The 17,744-nt window shown below is 38.7% G+C and overlaps 1 protein-coding gene across 1 annotated transcript; it reads left to right on the top strand.

The window, feature by feature from the left end:
- Nucleotides 1-1,301: 1,301 nt before the first annotated feature.
- LOC306895133 (platelet-activating factor receptor-like) lies at nucleotides 1,302-4,385 on the top strand. The gene is made up of 2 exons (XM_079458148.1): nucleotides 1,302-1,412; nucleotides 2,763-4,385. The coding sequence occupies exon 2, from the start codon at nucleotides 2,763-2,765 to the stop codon at nucleotides 3,858-3,860; it is 1,098 nt and encodes a 365-aa protein (XP_079314274.1). The 5' UTR covers nucleotides 1,302-1,412; the 3' UTR covers nucleotides 3,861-4,385.
- The last annotated feature ends 13,359 nt before the right edge of the window (nucleotides 4,386-17,744 follow it).

Consider the following 17,744-nt stretch of genomic DNA (forward strand, 5'->3'; position numbering starts at 1 on the left):
CCTACCCCTCCCCCCCACATTTACATTTACACCAGGCTTTGGACGGGAGAGGGGCTCACGGCAGCACCCGCTGCTCGTTGAGCAAAGTAGGCCTAACTGCAGAGTGATTCGTGCTTTCGATTCTCCAAACACCACAAAAGTCTCCAAAAACACCAGTAAAAGTAGCTGGATCTGTTGCTTTTGACAAAAAAAAGTAGCTGCGAGTGTTTTTTAGATGTGTGTGTGCAGAGTTTGTTTGTATGTGCGAGTGTTGTTTAGGTTTGTTTGCACGCATCGAGTTTATATGTATGCGTGACAAAGTGTACATGCATGCAATACTAATATGTATTGGTATGGATTTCACATTAGTGCGCACATGTTTTTCATATGTGTTTGCTTGAACATCCAATACTATACATGTATATGTGAGCAATGTATATGTGTGTATGCACGCTTTTATATATATATTCATAAGCGCAGTTTGATTTAAACCCTATACAGCGACTCATAGTCCTCGCTCCAGCCACTCACTCGCTCTGTTTGGTTTCATTACAGTGTGCTCCTTAGCACTGGGAGCTCCCTCTGCTGTCCATAACGTGCCTCTGCGCACCAGCCATTTCAAACCCACCCTCCAGTATTTGGGCCACGCCTTCTAATTTGCATACACTCCTCAATCCTCAAATGCCCAATCCTAAATCCCCAAAACCTCAAGCCTAAATGGCTAAATGATTAAATGCCCAATCCCACATACAAAATGCCCAATCCTATATACCAAATTAATTTTCGACTTGGACTTTTAGTTTCAAATTTTTACTTTTAGTTTTGGTTTAAGACTTTTAGTTTTAGACTTTAAATTTACAATCTGACTAGATAATCCCCCCATAGAAAAGGTCCCGTGTTTTCTAATGTTGAAGAAGTGTAACCACGTCTGTCCTCTCTTTCCAATCCAATCATAAAGATTCAGTATGTATTAGGGCTAAAACAACCCATAATTTCTTAGTGTTATGTAAAATTAATATGAAAAATACACGTAAGCAGGCACAAGATAACAAAGTAACAACACTTAAATTTGTTCTCACACAAATATGATCTCTTCAAACGTGTTTTCCTTAGGTAACTTTGAAATGTTTAGCATGAACAACTCGAAAGACGTCTAAAAGGGATAGTTTAAACTCAGGTGCACTAGATACTCAGCGCCTGCTTCTTTTTTTTATAACTTACTTTAAACGTAGACTCATAGAGGTGTTGGATAGAATAGCATACGTAATTATGTTATTATTAACCTAAGTGTTCTTAGGTCAACAAATTTCCTGAGAGGAAGTGAGAGAGAATAGGTGAGAGAGAGAGGTGTGACTGATGTGAGCTGAAGTCACTTTTGAGAGCTCAACGCGAAAGGAATAAGAGGAGCGAAAACATTGAACCGGAATTACGAGGTGGGTTAAAATGACTAAATGTTTGTTTTTCATTTAAAACATAAATGTTTTGCATCCGAGATTAAACAATAGGGTTTTGTTTTTAGTTTTTCTGTGTAGCCTATCCAATAAGGCACGTAATTTGCAATGCTGGAAAAGACCGCTATACAATACTAGATTCAGCTGTACTCACGCAACCACTTTACCTTGCCAATATAAAATTGTTGTAGTATCGTTGTAGTATGTTGGGATGAAGGTTTAGACACCTCTAGAACAAAAAGACTGTAACATGCGAAGTTTTCATTGGCCTTTTAACCGTACGGTCTACTGTGGTTTGACACCACTTGACAACACCACTGTAAAATGTGTTTATAATTGATAAGGTATCGGGTTTTGGCTGGAAGGGATACAGCTGCATCCACTGGACATGCGCACACTTCATTACCGTATCATTTTGGTCAGGCTGATTATGGGGCGCCGTTTGTAAAATGGAATGTGTACCAAAAACCTGTCAAATTTCGTCATACCAACAAAACTACACACATTTCACTAAGTTTACATGAACAATATAAATAATAAAAGGCCCATAGCTGACAACAGTTAATTATTTTTTTTATTGTAAGGTTAGTGTTAGGGTTGGGGTAGGTGTTAGCTAAGGTAATTTATAATAATTATATGGCGAGATTTTGCATATCTTCTGGCTGTAGGTGTATCCCTTCTAGCTACAAGGGTATGGAGGGCCACAGACATAATTTTGTGTCATATCACAAAGACGTCATCATGCAACATTATTTAGTAACTTTTAGCACCTTCCTCCTTATTTTGGTTGGTAACATTGCTTTCTTTTGTTTTTTCACCTTAAGTGTAATGTAAAAATGTGTATTTACCTCAGACATAAAAATGAAAAGAATGCATTAAGTTTGAAAACAACTTTAAATGTCAGTTTGGACTTTAAATAAAGTTTATGATTAAAAATTGTAGTATTGCAGCCTTTACAGCATTAGTAGTCTATAATCATAGTCTATTGTTTTTAATTCCTGATAGGTACTTACTATACATGCAGTTAGTATTGACACTATGGCCTAGAATTGAAAATAAACTCTGATGATGCAGTGGGTGAACTGTGGTTTTCACAGAATGAGGCATCATCTATTTCCTCCTTAAAGCTGCAACATATTTCAGATGCAGTGATGAGAATTGAAATCTAATTCAATAACATCCATACATGTACATCATTAAAGAGAATGAAACTAGAGTAGAGAGAATCCCTTATAATCATGTATGTAATTACATTTTGCTTCTGACTTGCATTACAACTATAAGAATGAGAATAAGTGATGCTCATAATATCTTTTATGTCCGTTTTCTCAGATGAACAAGATGGTGACTCCAACAGAGTGGATCACTGCCGACTACAGTTTAAATAATCAAACGACAGTTGAAAACAAATCCTTTGAGTTCATAGACTCAGAGTTTCGTTACACTCTTTTCCCTGTGTTCTATGGCCTGGTTTTTGTCTTTGGATTGGCAGCCAACGTCTACGCACTTTTTGTACTGCACCATATGCGAGAATCTAAAGCCATGAATGAGATTCGTATCTACATGACCAATTTGACCATTGCAGACCTGCTCTTTGTGTCTGCTCTGCCATTCTGGATTGGCTACTACATGCATCGAGGTGACTGGAAGTATTCGGATCCCATCTGTCGCATCGCAGGTTCCTTCTTTTTTATAAACACGTACTGCTCTGTCCTCTTTCTTACTGTTATCAGCGTTAACCGTTACTGGGCTGTTACCAAGCCACTGATGGCTGCTTCTTCTGACTGTTGGAAACGTGGCACTATTATCTCAGCGGCCGTCTGGACCATTACTCTTGCATGTTCAGTTAAATACCTTATTGAACGCGGGGTCCAGGAGGACAAAGAAAAAGAAATCTTACGCTGCTTTGAGGGCTATCATAATGTGAACGATGATAATAAATACTCAGTTGCTGCAACCCATTTCATTATTATAGGCTTGTTTTTTCTCGTCTTTTTATTGGTGATGATCTGCAACATCTCAATCGCTCGAACCCTTCTGTCCCAACCCATCAGTCAGCCCCGAGCCAGTACGGGGAGGCGACCCAGCGGCACCAAGCGGAGAGCTTTGAGGATGCTATGTGCTGTTATGAGCGTGTTTATGATCTGTTTCCTGCCCCACCATGTGGTTCAAGGTCCCTGGGTGCTGTCGGTGTTGGGGATGAAGAATTGGAGGAGGGAAACTCATCAGCTGTTAAATGATGCCCACCAGATCACGCTCATGCTCATGGGGTTTAACTGCATTCTGGATCCACTGGTGTATTGCTTTGCCACCAGAAAGTTCCGCATTTACATCAAGGGTCATATTAAAAGTATGAGGAAAAACAGAAACTGCTCACGCCATACGTTGAGTACGGCTATCTCTCTGAAGAGCAGAATCGCGAACGAGTAAGGATCGGTGCCAAAAGGGGAAAATACGAGGCAGGAAATATTTCCAGGGAATAAATCTATTCATTCAATATGTAATTTATTTTAATTCAAAATTTGGTATTGTTAGGGTTCTTTGAATGATTGTCTTTTAAAATCAATTTCTCAAAAACCAGACTATTTCAAGAATGTTTATTCCATGGATATGTTAAGGGAACAATTTGCAGAAAAATACTACTTACACTTGTCCAACCCTGCAAACTTTACCCAAAGCAGTCTAATGGCTAATGGTTTTTCTTTCACGTTTTTTTAGGCTTAAAAACTTTAGCACAGTATTTTATGTTCATTTGAAGAAAATCATATGGGTTTGAAATTAATAGGAAGAAACTCGACCAAATTGTATTTTTGATGTATACACTTGGTATTGCTTTATATAGTTGTTTATATTATTGTCACTGTTGTTGGTGAGTCATTGAGAGAGTTCTATGAAGCACGAAAACCAGAATCTTGAGAATGAGGAAGTCAAATTAGAAAAGAGGATGCGTCTGAGAATGCCATGAATTTCAGTTTATTTCCCAGGAAACTCAAAAGATCTAGTTTGTAAGTCGCATTGTTAAAAAGGCATTAAATGTAAATGTATTAAACTCTTAAAGGCATTTTGTAAAAAAGTTTTGATGTGGTTGACCGTTTTGTGTCCCATTTGACTATGAAAAGGAAAATTATAGTGTACTGCAGGATGGGTAGCATGACTGTTAACTTGTCTGGTCTTGTTTTATTGTTTTCTATGAAACAGTAATACCGCCTTGAGTTAAAAATAGTGCTAGCGTTGTGCTAAAGTTTTCTTTAAAATGGATATGTTTGTGTATATAGGCTACATGCATTGTACATATATAGTTATGTTGGTATATACAGTATAATTAGCAATTAGCCTAATTTAGCAGGTCATAGTACATATTTGTCTCAAACGAACAATGAGCTGAGCCTCACATACTTGAGTCATGCACTTTTTCCTGTGGATCTTCTTTTGCAATTATGCAATTTGTTGTGTGAAAAGAACTTGAACTGAACCTACCCTAAATGTACCATTTCAAAAGAACAAAAGAGTCAAACAACAGAGATATGTTTTAAATATTTTTTATGGCACCATCACTGTTTTCATTATGTTCCAGAAGTTTAGTGATTGTCCTTTCAACTGTGAAATTAGGGTATGTTGAAAATGTTATAGAAACATTTTATTTTGCTTGTTTTTTGTTGTGATGTTATTTATTATTTGGTTTTATATTTTGCTTGTTTATATATATATATATATATTTATTTTTTATTTTTGTACATTTAATTAATTTAACATTTAATCTGTAAACCTTAAGAAAACGATGTATTATATTATAAAATTAGACTTCTTCAAAGTCACATCTTTGAGGCATAATTCATGTTCATTGCTCATCTTTGTTCCAAGCTATACTAGCTATAATACATTTTGTTATAGCTCGTGCTTCTAATGGTTTGTTTTTTTCTGCATCAAGAAGGACGTTTTGCAAGAATGTGTTGCTAAGGTTTGCTAATGTTTGCTTCAGATCAACATTGTGTGTAAAGTTCAGAGAGGTTAATCGTAGACACCATCTCAGACAACTGCGGATGCTGTTATAGAACACGCATTTATCGGTTCAGGGAAAACATATTAATGTTAATGTCAATTTAAATCAATAAACGTTGCAAAATAAGCTAAATGTGTTGCTGTTATTGCATAATATGCCTTCATCAGGTTTGGTGTAGTTTGAAAGCTCTATAGAAGGAGTTAGAGTTGGCAGATGGATCTGTAAGTGTTGATCCTTGATAAATGTATTTCCTTTGAATTATATATGCCAAAAACAAGATGATGAAACAAGGATGGGATAAAATAAGGTGTTGGAATTAATAATATGAACTTTTCCTTTGCTCATAAATACAGAAACGACACTCGTCTGAAGCCGAAAGTTCTTTGAGTACTGAGACATATGAGCATGTCCAAAAGAAAATGAATACCCGAAAAAACACAGATATATTTCATACATATGTAAAGTTTACATATCTTTTTTTGTATCTTGAACTGTTCCCAGAAGAGAATCTCCTAATCTCTCATCTTATTTTACTGATGCGCGCTCATGTGGGAAATGAGTACCTATGGTTTCACATTTAGTTCGATTGCCTGGTTCGAACCCTTGTTCGATTCCTCCCCCTGCACCCACGTTCATATAATTGTTTTGGGGTCCAAACTCCCGAACCGCAGGTCATTTGCGTCATCCAACCTGCAGCTGTTTTCCTTGTCACTTGAAATTAGATAAACAGCTTCTTGGAGCCCGCCAGTCACGCTCTTCAGAAAAGTGAGGGCGTGTTCATTCTTGTAGTTCGGTTCGACTTTTGGTCCGGAACAAAAAATAATAAATAAAAAAAAATCCTGGTTCGCTAAGCATTCGCATTGGCATCCAAAGTTCTCGAACCCACAGCTGACGTGGAAAGTAGCAACGTGATTGGACATCTTAAATGGGAACATTTGTATTGCAATGAGTTATAAGAGTATTTTTTGTACTAGGTGTAGTTGTTCGCTGTTTCTCCTGTTTTTTTCTTTTCCGCTTGCCAGTTCTTATATGTGCACTGTATGTTTCCAACATAGGCCTAGTGGTTAGAGCGTGGGCTTGTGATCAGAAGGTTGCTGGTTCAAATCCCAGTGCCAGTAGGTCATGACTGAAGTGCCCTTGATCAAGGCACCTTACCCCTTCTCGCTCTGCAGTAATGTGCCACTGAAAAAAAAAACCACTTGTAAGTTGCTTTGGATAAAAGCGTCTGCCAAATGAATAAATGTAAATTGTTAATGTAGTGGGGTGTTTTCTTTTCTTGGTTCTGTGCATAGGCCGAAATCGTGTTTGGGGGTTGGCAGATGACCAATTATATCTGTCAAGAGGGGAATACATTTGTTATACGTCGCATTTCCTCTTTGTCTGGTGGTTGATTTTGTTGCCATTAATAAATCTTTATTTTTATGAAAAATATGTCTTTTCATTTGTACTTTATAAATTTGGGGTTGCTACCCTTGCTAGTAGTTGTTGGGGGTTACAATTTGGCATAGTTGGCAGGGTATCCAGGTTTTCCCCTCATTTATGTGGTATATCAGGCTGGGGAAAAACATTATAAGGCTTTTTTTAAGGTTTTTGTTTGTTTGGTTTTGGTGAGGAACAGCGATCAGCTCTGAGGACGATTATTTCTTGTGACGTCAGAGTGGTTTGTTGCAGTGATGGTGGAAGAGTTGCAACAACTACAAGAACAGTTAGAACAGCAGCGAACGGAAAATGAAAATGAACGACTTTGACAACCTCCAACAAGCCATATATTTGCCTGGAGAGAGAAAATTTTAAAAATTCTCTGGAAAGGACCTCTTGGCTCTACTTCGCTGGAAGAGTTAATTGAAGAGGTGGAGAGTTGTATCAGGGGGAGACATATGTCTGAATTAGACTTACTTGTTAAACAAACATGCTGCCAAGCTTTTTAATATCCCCCAAATACAATCAGCTACTTTGGCATGGAAACAGGCACTTCACTGCTGTCAGAAAATTGAAGCTGTGTCAAATTCTTCCTCTTTGTTTAAGGTAAGAGTGTAGGGTAAAAGCCTAGTTCGTGTTGCAGCGTGTACTCTGACCATGTTTCCTGTTACCTGCCCCCAAGTTTCAGGTGCCAGGTAATTATTTTAAGAATTAAGTACCAATCTTTAGTCTAATGTGTTTTGTTCCAACGATTCCCACATACAGCAAAAGGTTCATTTCAGTCTATAAGACAAATTTACTAGTTTCAACAAAAGCTAGACCACTACCTGTTGAGAGAAGAGAGAGGTTTTTTTTATTTGTCTGTCAAGTATTCACAGAAGAGATGGGTTTTAAGCAGTTTTTAGAAGGTTGTGAGAGATGTGGTTGACCAGACCGTGTTAGGAAGAATGTTCCACCAGGAAGGAGTTGTGAAGGAGAATGAGTGGGAAAGCCCTTATGAGAAGGCATTACAAGGCGCCCGCTCGTTTAGTGAACGCAGGGTTCTTGATGGGGTGTAGTAGGGTGTGAAAGTATGCCGGTGGTTTAATTTAATGTATGTATGTACGCATGTACATTTAGTTAAATCAGGATTGGGGTGCCGTGTGAAAAAACATTACAAAGGGGTGCCTTGCTTTCAAAAAGTTTGGGAACCACTGGACTAGAGGGATAAGGGCTATGTAACTGATATTAAAGCATCATTTTACGCGCATGTCGTTCAAAATGCAGTGAAATGTTTAAGTAAAAGTCAAAGTATTAGATTAAAGATGTATCTTATGTTCCCCTCTATTACACTAGGGGGAGCCCTCATCTAAAATGTAAACCTTTTGAACATCAGAGTTTAAAGAACGTTCTCACATCACAGCATTCATTGAATTGCGACAAAATGACCAGGGTTGGGATTTCCCCGAAACCTTCCGATCACTACGTCGTTCTTAAGAATATGTCGCTACCGCTCTTAAGGTATAACCTAATAATGACGTAGCGTTAAGAAGCTTTCGGGAAACCCAGCCCAGGGGCCTCATTTATAAACGTTGCGTACGCACAAAAGAAGGCTTACGCCGCTCTCTAGACAACAATTGGTATTTATAAAAAGCAAACTTGACGGGAAAATGTGCGGTCCTTTACGCAAGCTCTGACCCAGGCACAAAAACGGGTGAAATGAGAAATGGCGACACCGTCGGCAGATGGAAGAAACACGTGAAAGTGTGTGAAACTGTAGACCGTTGTGTAAAAGAAATGGCAATAGGCCTACTGCCTCTCATAAATAACACGCTTTTTTTGTCTCGACTTTGATGTCCGACCATTTCTTTTATATTTCGACCACGGTCCGAGGTTGTGAGGCTACAGCATTTACGGCGTCTGCAACCTTTTGCCACTCAAGTGCCTTTTTGGCATTAGTAATGCCCACACTGTGCCCTCCAAACAACATTTCTCTGTGTTTGCCATGATTTCGCAATCGATGAATATTAATTTTTTTGGGCAATATGGGCGTGACATGAAGCCGCAAAAGCTGCGCTACATTTAGAATCGATGGTGATTTATTAAGGGAAAACTGCGTAGGATGTGAAAACTGCGTAGGATATTTATGTGCGTACGCACGTCCTATGTTTCACCCGTACGCCACTTCTGATGCAAATCCTACGCAAAGTTTTATAAATGAGGCCCCAGAACTCTAGGCCAAAACAAATCTCAAACTATATTCTAAAGTTTACAAAAAATTTCAAGTTAAAGTGTAACATCAATTTAATGTTATTTTGAATATTGATTTTCCTAATAATAATTCCCTGTAATTCAACTGGTAGATGATTTACATACACACATTTGTCTGACGCTTTTATCCAAAGCAACTTGCATTGCAACATACATTTGCCTTATTTGAAGTATGTGCAATCCCTGGGTTAAAACCCATGACCTTGGCATTGCTAGCGCCATGCTCTAACCACTGAGCCACAGGCACAGTTTAGCAGATTGGTTTTGAGCTGAACCGCAGCTTGGGCATGCTGGATAACCAGTTTGAACCAGTCCTCCAGCTCCGTCAAGATGTTATGTCAGCTCCAATATGCAGTAAATGTAAGGCACAACTGAGATGAAGTATACTCTTACCTGGTGTCTCCAGGTCTTAGTGTAAAGCCTAACAAGACAAGGCTCGTGACAAGTGATCATAGGGGAAAAACACATCCCTGTATAAATGCATCTTATTGTACTGTGTTTCCCCTTGGTATGGCAAGGATAGCAAGATAGCGAAGGAAAAACAGAATGAAACCAAGACAAATTAATTTGGTCCCTCCTAAATTGAACTAAAAGTGGTTTTACGAAAAGACTTATTACAGCAATCAATTTAGTTTTGTTTCATTCGTCCCTCGGAAACCAATTAGTACATTTAATTTCACTCAGACTTACTATGGTTTTTCTTAGAGCAGGATATAGTGTAGAGGAAGCTAAAAACACCATTGATCTGATGCTAATGAGAAAATCTGTAGGGGTGGGGCGGTTGGGATGACACTGAATGCAAGAGAGAGAGAGAGAGAGAGAGAGAGAGAGAGAGAGAGAGAGAGAGAGAGAGAGAGAGAGAGAGAGAGAGAGAGAGAGAGAGAGAGAGAGAGAGAGAGAGAGTGTTGTTGTTTAAAGTAAATGTTGGATTTCCCAATGGGAAATATAACAAACTAATTCTATCCCAAGCACAGACTTTCTGCACGGCTCAGCAGTTAACTCAACAGGCCTGTTTTTGTCTTTTAAGAGGTGACATCCTAATGAATAATCATGGACACTGTGGTGCTGAATAGCAGCATTTCTGTTGTCATTGATCATCCGCACTAAACCTGTGGTAATATTACTCACCACTAGATGTCAGCGCTTATCAGCAAATGAGACGTGTCCGTGCATCGGTGCGGGTCGTGACGTCACGATGATACCGTCTCAAAAGACGTCACTTGAATTCAAGTTTCACTCGCATTTCTTCTGACATCTTTGGGAATGGTTCCCTTCAATGTGAGGACTATTGTTTTCACAGACACAACAAGAGGTCACGATGTCAGTTTTAAACAGCTTGTCGAAACCTCACATACTACATTGTTTGGCTTGGCTTTGTCTCCACCGCTATAACAAAAGAGATACACTCGCTTACCGCACATAAAAACCGCCACCGCACGTCGTCCCTCATCTTTTTATTCCACCTGCCCTGGTCGTTCACTTAGCATAAGATAAGATGCCATTCATGTGTTTGATGGCGCTGGTATTGTGGATTCCTCCCCTGAGGCAGAGGAACGTAGCTGTTTATCATGAACGGGGTTTTGCAGCCTCATCATCCATTTTGTAGGAAGCTGGCGCGCATGGGGGAAATTGGATGTCAACTGTGTTTGTCACATTAATGGGAAACATGTGTGATTGTGACAGACAGGAGCTCGCTGTGGTGCTTCACTGCTTCTCTCAGAGTCCTCCAGAGAAAGAGAGAGAGACATAAAAGGAAACCGGTTGAGGGGGATCAGGAGAGAGAGAGAGAGAGAGAGATATGGAAAAGAAAGAGAGGTGGGTAAAAAAGAGAATGTGAGAGATGCATTAGTGTAGAATGCATCATGTGGCATTTGTCTGCCATCACAATAACTCATGAACTGTTTAAAAGAGTAAAACATTGGATTTTTATTTCAGATCACACATTTTCCTATTCCCATTTTCCTCCTCTCTATTTCTCATTGATGCCCAGAGGTAATTAGGCAATTAAGGTCTAATTGAAAAGCTTTGTAGAGAGAGCCGAGGGCTAAGAGATCCCTTAGCGACACACTGAATCACCCTAACAAGGAAACATCTGTATAGACAAACACACACACAGTTTGACAATGAGCACATGTTTTTGTCAAGAATGGAATTTATAAAAGAATAAAAATGATTTTTGACATTATGCAGTGAAAGTACATAGCGACCATAATTTGTACATTCACGAGTGTTTCCAATTGCAATATGTCAAATATCCAACTCAAACCATGCAGGAATTTGTGACTATTTTGGCCAATTTGTACGAATTCATACGATCTTAATCGTACATATTGATATCTAACTTAATAAATGATGGTTAAAGAAGATTCATCTTCAGCAGACAAAACCTCAAACACAGACTGTAGGCTTTCGAAGTGCATGCGCCGCCAGCCTGTGTAAAGCAAGCGTAAATAATCGTTACTCTTAATTTAAAGGCCCTTTAAGATACATTAGGTCTGCTATAATTACTTAAAAACTCAATTATAAGAATCCACTGAAGTGCAGGCCTGAGCTGCAGGGCCTAAGCCATAGACAGAGGAACTGGATGGATGGAGAGAATGTGTTGGTTTAACTATGAACATGAGGAGAGATCAGTCTTTGGAGATATGCTCGATGGAGGGAATAGCAGATGGTCCAGAACCGTTCCTACCTGCTGGTGGAACAGTGTATACACTTGTGTACATTTGTATGTGTTCCCGTGTGTGTGTGTGTGTTTACATGGGTCAGCAGGGTTACTCTTACTCTGCTATGGGACAGATGGTACTTGAGGGGAGAGTATACCCCTGCCATCATGTAAATAGGTTGCCAGGCCAAGAGGGCAAAGATATCACAGAAGTAAAATACTGTATAGTAGTTCAACCCTGTCTTAGAATCTGATCGGTGACTATGGGATTAAATTAAGTCGTATGGTCCAACAGTAAAGTTATTTTAAAGTAATTTTTGAGGATATACTCCAAATATATATTTTGGAGGATATACTAATTGTATATATATATAATATACATTACAATGTCTTCAGAGGTGTATAAAGACCTAACATAATGAAGCGTTATGTTTTTATTACCTATTTCTATCTACATACACAGCATGGAATTCGTCATGTTGTTCCTACGGTAGCCCTAAACTGACAAACTCTCTCTCTTTCCCTTTTTTGCTGGCTGTTTGACCCCTGGGGGGGTCGCAAGGCCACAAGGGCCACGAGAGGATTTCCAGAAATATTTTTTTATTATTATTAGAAATAGCATATGTAATCAATAATTGTAAAAAATATTAAAATATTCGTTGAGTCAGCCTTCGTGATTTCCTCCCCCTCGATTATGACCCCTGAGGTCATTAACAACCGCATAAGGTTAGTTGCAGCAAGTCCATTTAAGGCACCATGTTAAACAGTCCCATGCGCACGGAGATTCTCAGGCTTTAAGTTCAGGATATTCTTATTTGTCGAAATGAAACGTTGATTAACATCGACCAAAGACAACACAGGGCGGAGAAGCGCCGCAGTCAGAGAGGCCATCGTCCTCATGTACGAAAAGAGGCACATCCATCAGCACTCTAATCAGTTTGATGAAATTCGACCATCTGTAGTAATAGTTCATAGTTTATGTATAACAACAAGTAAAGAAATGAGTAAATAACTATAAAATAATATTATGTCAAACTGTGCTCTTTTGTGTTGTCATTATGCACGTTTGGGTAGAATAGCTGCATGTGCGCAACGTCTGTATTCTTTAACCACCTTCGAGGATAGTGGTCTCGAGTCACTGGCACTGTTATTTTGGGGGTTGCGGGCCGAAAAGTTTGGAAACCCCTGGACTAACTTCATCCTGCTTTATTTGGAGTTATTATTATTTATCAAATGTATATTTATACTTGTTTACTTTTCACTTCAAGCAGAGTGAGTCCGACTAAACAAAGCATTATGTACTATATTGTAACTATATTGTACTCCTAAGACAAAATAACGGATACATGTAAATGTAAATCTATCTTGACTACTTAAATGCTTCTAGACTGAAATGGGTTTTAATAGAAAATTACTGTATGAGTAAGAATGAAAATTATAAGGTTATGTCTTAGTCATGCCAACTTCAAATAACATTTTATAACAATTCCTACATTTGATGTACATCTACAGTATACTTGTATACACTATTGGCTTTAACCTAATTCCTACTTGGTATTGTAGATTGCACTAAGCTCATTGGCGAAATGTTAAATGCTAATTTGAAAGTAGCTTTGGATAAAAGCTTCTGCTAAATAAATACATGAAAAATTATGTATTAAATAGAATATATAGCATACCTAACAAAAATCGTGTTTGTATAAATACATGTGGGAAAGCATAAACAGCGGTACCATCACTCTTGTAGGATCCCTCCATCGTCCGAAACGGAACCTTTATTTCTATAGACCACTTTGGCTGTACACTGTATTCCATAATGTAATATATATTTATATTTATCTTCATCTTAGAGGCCTTTAACACAAGATGCGTTTTGGTATCAACCCGAAAACAGCGTTTTGAACGGGTCTAAAACTGCAAGTTTTTCAAAACAACGACAATTATCGTTTCCGTGTAAACTCTGCAGGAGGATTTTCCAAAAACTATGACATCATACGCATGCTGTAGGCATACGCGAGCATTCCCCAAAAATAATGGCGGCCTCCATGCTGCATGTTTGTGCCGCGTGACATACTTACTTTAATTTCTCCAGCAAAACGTAGATTTACTGCACAACTACAACCACCAGAGACATAGAATTTATAGGCACACTACTATAAACATACATACACGACAAAAAATGGGTATTAAAAGCGCTTTTTAGATTAAAACCGTGTATGGGGATGTGTGCATGCATGTCTTTATTGCACAACAGGCCCATCCACTGGCCTTGTTTTGCATAATACATTTTATTCGGTTTCCCAGAGCCATGTTAATGCAGATCGTTTTAATAACTCTGTCGTGTGAAAAACGTTTCAGTTTTTTATCGTTGTGCACTAGTAAAATGCCATTTTGTGAATGTAACCAAAGCTCCATGCAGAACACTAGATGTCTTGCACAAGAAGCCTATCAGGGTCAATTCAGATGTGTCGAGAAACCGGCTGAGATTCTCTCATTTATGAAAGAAAACTATTCTTTTTTTACTCTCAGGTGTATTTTTTGGTGTGTTTTAAAAGCAGAACTGCACACACATCTACACACATCGCTTCACCCACACTTTCAAAATGCAGTAAACATTCACCCAGATGCAGGGAGATTTTATCTAGCTTTCGATGACTAATCAGCAGCAAACAGCGAGAGAAGAATTTGCATTTCTCTGTTGAAGGAACTGCTCACTTAATTACAGCTTCACTCAGCCACTTCACTGAAAGCCTTGTCCTAAACACACCTCTCTCTCTCTCTCTCTCTCTCTCTCTCTCTCTCTCTCTCTCTCTCAGCACAATCTTCGTCTCTCTCTTCCCCCCCTCATTCTCTCTCTCAGTCTCAATCAGGATTCTATTGTGTGTTCAAATAATTTGGTACTCTGAACCAGCCACAGACTTGTCAGTCTAGATTTGCTTTCATCATCAGCCTCCACTGTGTTTAAGTGGCTCCCAATTACTCCCTACCTCCTTTCCCCTCTCACTCCCTTTCTTTCTCTGTTCTGCACACCTGTAATCCATATACGGGGATGTCTTTTTGGGTAAATGCTAGATATACATTACAGAATGTTCTCTTCGTGGGTTTTCTCAAAAACAGCCTTAGTTGAGAAAGCCAGACAGAGAAAAAAAGGCAGAGAAACAGCAATCATAGCAGCAGACTGAATCACAACTGAAATTTAGTCTTAACGCACTTGATCAGTTCATTAAACTTAAATTCAAAGGTCAATTCGCTGCTCTCGCTGTCACCGCCTGAGATCCGATATGCATTCCATCTCTTTGTAGAGCTCCAGTTATTTTCACACCTGTCGTCAGACTTTTTCTCAGGTTCAGAACACCTTGCCCTTTAAATGAAGAGAAAACTTAACGTGGGCTCACTTCAGTCTTCGAAAATCACTGCACAAACACTGTCTGCTGTCGGTACGGTTTGATATTCATGAGATAGCTCGGAATAACCCTCCAGCCAGATAATTGGAATTTTAATTATGCATGATATTAACCTTGAAACAAAAACAATGGTATTCTTTTACTCCTGTGATATTGTCTGTATATTACAGTCCTTCTATGAACCATTTAATTCACAATACTCAATCAAAACGGTTGTAGGTAGGACACTTTTTTTTAGAAGAATTTTCCATATTGCATATATTTTCGAAAGCACAATAAGAAAATGAAACAACTGGAAAGCAGTCAAATGAGTCAGGCTTGCATCAGCGGATCCTCCTCTACCTATAGAAATAGGACGCAATCACAGCCTCCGTTTTATAATTAATTCTGCTAACAGCAGTTTATGGCGTTGCAAATTACCCTCCTCCATCCCCAGCTCCACCTCACATTTGCAAATCGGAACTCGACTTCTGTCCTTTTCATAAGTCTCAACTACATTTTAATTACGTGTTTACACGTCTTTAAGAACTAATGACATCTGCTTGTTCTGTTCGGTTTACCATTAGGGGGGTTATCGCTGCACTCCCTGCTCTTATTCATGCTGGCTGCATGGATGGGCAGAGAGTTTTGCCCAGAACAAAACCATACCCCCGATCTAATCTGTATGCTAATTGTCAATCATTTTTGACGGTAGTAAACCTGATAGAAGTGAGGTTGTGGAGGAGCGGACAGACAAGATGGTGCCAACCGCACCCACACTGAACCGAAAGAAAAACGAACCCATTAGGCCTTCATTAAACTAATGACTAAAATCGTTCCATTATAAAACAGCCAGAATTTCACAGAGTATTCAACCTCCACACAGAATCGAAATTTGACATCTTGCTAAATTATGGCCATCATTTTCTACATTGGAGTTCAAATTGTTATGGATAAACCGGTTGAATAAAAGGAACTCACTAGCTTTTTACACTGTAGCATAAGTCCAAGCAAAAATCAATCCAGATACATATATACACAAAATACAAGCAATTATATAAATATGCTATAATATACGATCTGCTACAATGGACACGTAAAAACCCTCAGCAAAGAACACAAAACTATGAGGCCATTCTTAAAGGGGTAGTTCACCCAAAAATGAAAATTATTTCATAATTTACTCACCCTCAGGTTGTTCCAAACCAGTACAAATGTCATTGTTCTGCTAAACACAAAGGAAAATATTTGAAATAATGTAAGTGACCAAACAGATATAATCTTATTTGACTCCCATAGTATTTATATTCCCTACTATGCAAGGAAATGGGATTTGAGATCTGATCCCTGCATGCCTTTCTCTATTGAATAAGAACAGTCAGTTCAAGCCCCTCTCTTGGCCATCATTCTTGTACTTGTTTATTGCTCTTTCTCAATCTCTTCTACAGGCCTGTAGTCAAGTTCAGCTTGCTTCATTTCTGCATCAATGGCACCTGTTCAGTCAAAAGAGGACATCCATAGAGAACAGTGACAAACAACACTCACTCACTCACTCACTCACTCACTCACTCACTCACTCACTCACTCACTCACTCACTCACTCACTCACTCACTCACTCACTCACTCACTCACTCACTCAATTACCTCAATTAAGCCACATTCATATTTATTTTCCCCGTTCTCTTGTGTGCATGTCTCTGGCTGTCCATAATGGCTTTTCCTAACAGCAGTAGGACAATGAAAGACAACAAGAGATAACTCACTTGCCCTTGGACCACCAATATATTGTCTGTTTAACAGATTGTATCTCCTGATTGAGTTAGGAGGAATCCTGGTTTTTGGTTGGTGAGTACAGGAATGTTTCCTTTACTTACACCTATGCAGCGTTTGTAAGAAAACAGGGTGAAACATAAAACACAGTGACTTATTCTACTGTAATTGTGAATATACCCAACAGTAGGTTACATTAATGTATATCAGGGACAGCAAGCTTGTATTTATAATAGGTTATCAGGAGTCTGGGAATTTGTCCATTATAGTCAGGAAGCATTCCCGAAGGAGAGTAGTGTTAAAAGGTACCTTGTATAGAGAGATGTATGGCTTAATATATTAACAATGGCATTGACTTTATAAATGGGACATTAAAAAACACTGTAACTGTATTCATAAACTTTGAAAAAATACTTTTACTCTGAGGCTGTGACGTCAAATGGTTGCAACCTACACACGTTCTCTTAATCCTACAGCAAAGCCCACACGTTTTCCATATATACAATTAAAATATGAGACAAACATAAGGTCAGATACATATAAATACACAAGGACAGTAGGTGCTGGTATGTCCTATTGACAAGCCAGCCAGCCAGCCTGCCTGCCATAAAATAAAAATGCATTCAGTAAGCGCCTGTTCAAGGTAAACATGCATTAATACATAGCTCTAAACTACCGTCTTTAAGACAGTTTAGACAATTTAAGACAGCATCAATTACTGATATACTGATAAACACAATAATAAGATGCCTGCAGTTTGGTTATTTATTCTGTATTGGTGCACACGTAAATATTAGCCCCTGTCAGCTAATCAATTAACATAAAAAAG

This window comes from Barbatula barbatula, assembly GCF_947034865.1.
Source record: "Barbatula barbatula genome assembly, chromosome: 6".
In the NCBI taxonomy this organism is placed as follows: Eukaryota; Metazoa; Chordata; class Actinopteri; order Cypriniformes; family Nemacheilidae; genus Barbatula; species Barbatula barbatula.